The sequence below is a fragment of the Sitodiplosis mosellana genome, unplaced genomic scaffold (genome assembly GCF_009176505.1).
Source record: "Sitodiplosis mosellana isolate CC-2019 unplaced genomic scaffold, AAFC_SMos_1.0 Smas_scaffold_1406, whole genome shotgun sequence".
NCBI lineage: Eukaryota > Metazoa > Arthropoda > Insecta > Diptera > Cecidomyiidae > Sitodiplosis > Sitodiplosis mosellana.
This window is the reverse complement of record NW_022596648.1, coordinates 387-3,254: the sequence shown is the minus strand read 5'-3', so window position 1 is coordinate 3,254 and position 2,868 is coordinate 387. Positions and strand designations below refer to the sequence as shown.

At 41.4% G+C, this 2,868-nt stretch overlaps 1 protein-coding gene across 1 annotated transcript; it reads left to right on the top strand.

Moving 5' to 3' along the window:
• The first annotated feature begins 6 nt into the window (after positions 1 to 6).
• LOC129571140 (uncharacterized) lies at positions 7 to 2,528 on the top strand. Its single transcript, XM_055450905.1, has 3 exons — positions 7 to 1,224; positions 1,327 to 2,098; positions 2,168 to 2,528. Exons 1-3 carry the CDS (start codon positions 613 to 615, stop codon positions 2,329 to 2,331), a joined length of 1,548 nt encoding a protein of 515 aa, XP_055306880.1. The 5' UTR covers positions 7 to 612; the 3' UTR covers positions 2,332 to 2,528.
• Positions 2,529 to 2,868: the final 340 nt, after the last annotated feature.

Below are 2,868 nucleotides of genomic sequence, written 5' to 3'. Positions count from 1 at the left end.
TGTTCTTGTTTGAGGTGCAAAAGGCGTTCGAATATAGGCGTCGAGAATAATGATTTCGCATTGTCTGGTGGAAGTGGAGAAGATAAGATCAAACTCTGCTTTGAACAAGTGCTATGGCACAACAATCAGCCACCGAAACCGAAGTCGAAGTATAAACCGAGAGGAGAAAAGCCACGAGGACCACGAGCAGAGCTGCCACGTATCGATCCTGAATTCAAGGCAATTGTCGAAGGTCTTGACGACTATCATCGTATCGATTGGCCCAACAACAAAGATTTCTGCAATGGCCTTAAGCATTTGACCAATCAGTACACAGATAACGTCGTCACCAATCTTGAAACGCATGCTAACAAACACATCACCCAGTACTTGGTACTGAAAGTGTTCGAATTGAACTCAAACTTGGAAGAGGATGGAGAGAAATTTTTGCCAAGTGACATCGAAAATGTTGTCAAGTTGATCATCAAGCAAAAAGATATCAAAGTGCCAAGTCGCGATCCAAACAAACTTGTACGGTGTGAGGTGTTGTATGATATCGTGAGAGATTGCAATGTGTTCCCAGAAATCGATCTGCATGACCTTACAACTGACCCAAAACATTGGTATAAGGCCATGCCAATGTACCTATCTATGCAGCGCGAGATAGAAGAGTACAATTCGGAGTGGCCACATCAGCGCCGACCCAAACATAAGAAAAGAAAGCGAAAAAAGACAAAAGGAAAATGGAAACGCAAGCGCAGCCAAATGCTCGACAACCCAGATTTTCGGCCATTCATCCGAAATTTAGTAGTGGTGCCGATGTGTGATTTCCGGCGTACGCACTTCAGAATCGATTGTTCATCCATGCACCAGGTGTTGTCTTCGCAAAAATTGCTACCGAAAGTGGAAATCGAGAATAAAAAAGGAACAACAAGCACGAAAACGATTCAACAAAAGGATTTCAATCATTCGAGAGATTATTGGTGGAATCAGTATTTTTACATGCGAAAAATTCGACGATTCGTACGTGCCAAAAAGCAGTTTGTCTTTTCCATAAACACCGATGGAATCTCTGTGTCTCTCCAGTACTCGGCCAAAAAGAAGACAGACAACAAAGAAATCGACCAAAAATCTCGCATCATTCAGAAGATTGAGGATGGCACAATCAAAAATTATTCGGGCGTTGATTCAGGTGTGCGAAGTTGGAATACCACAACAACACACGACATTGAAACTGGCAAAGAAGTAAGTTTTGTATACATTCGAATAAGTTGTGTGTATTTTAATAGAAAATGCTCAAGTGCCAAAACTCAATAACTATACCTTTTTTTCTATTTATTTTTTCAGACCAACTTTGTAATGTCGAGCAAGCAATTCCACTGGCAAACAGGTCAAAAGGTGCGAAATGCCAAAGCAAAGCGATGGACCAAAAATTTCGTCGAAATGGAGCGCGCAGACAGAGAAAATCGTGATCTGTATCCAGTGATGCCGTCGCCAAAAGGGTCAATGTGGCTGAACTACATCAAACATCGAGTCAAGATGATGAAGCATGGAATCTGCGCTTACTCGACTGCCAAATACACTCGACTCGCCTTGGACAAACACATCAAGAGCAGTAGTGTTGTCGACGAATGGGTGAATAAGGTGACCGATAAGAAACCGACTCTGTTCTTTTTTGGTGCTGATGGCGAAATACCACCTGATAGCCCAATAAGTATCAAGAAGCACGTGCGCTGCCCAGGGGTGCGTAAGACTTTGAGGTCAATAAAAAAGCGCCGAGATTGTTTCATACAATTGGTGGACGAATGGGGAACATCTCAAACCGACGCAAGATGTATGAATCGATTCCAAAACCAGAACAAAGCGGCCAGATTCAAGAAATGCCGATGTGTACCCGACGCCAGAACATTGCTGCCAACGAAAATTGTGTCAAAGTTGGGCAAAACGGATCTATCGATCTACCGACAGTTGCAACGCGCCATGAACGAAGAAGCATTGGTAGGAGACGAGCGTTTATTCCCAAAAGTAAAATGTTACTACAAAAACTGGCGATTAAACCTCGAATGCTCTGTGATTTGGCATCGTGACGTCGTGGCTGCTAAGAACATTCTACTGAAAGGTAAGACTAATTGACGCACAATTTTGATTGAATGATTTTTTAAGAAGGTTCATTTGTTTAATTGTTCAGGACTATGGACATTACTGGGACTTCCGATACCGGAGGCGATCAATAGGTATTGGCGCGAAGCTGCTGAAGCAGCCGCTGCTGTTGCCGCTGCTGCTGTCGCCATCGTGGATAATGATGTAGAAATGTTCGAGTACGACCAGCAGCCAGCTGATCATGCTGTCTAATCAGCACATTGCAAACAAAAAAAAAACAAATGTAACATTAGTTATTAAAGGCTATCCCGATCATGTGGGATAGTTGCGTTGAAGCAAGTTGACTCCCCATCTGGTTGATGTTAACTGCGCAGGAGTACTCTAGTGGGTCGTTTAGGTAAGCATTATTCGATTTTGCAAAGAGTTTTTTTTTCTTCTGGAAGTGTTGTATAACGCTCTATTAATGCTACCAGTTGACATAAAATTGGCTTCTCTTTAAATTTATGCTATTCATTCTTCTTTTTCAGATTAGCTGAACACCCTAGTGTAGAGTCACATATGTATGTTTTCATTCAAAAAATAGAATAACCAAAAAACATTCATGTAACGCTATTTAGTCATTTTTGACGTTAAAAGATATAACGTGTTCACGCTTTTTTCCGTCAAAATCGAATAAAATTTCAGTGTAAAGTTTACTAGACATGGTATTGGTTTCAATGAGTTCTGTTGGCCCATAGGAACTCTTTCAATCCATTGAACCATCATAAAAAAGTTTAATTCAAAATTTCG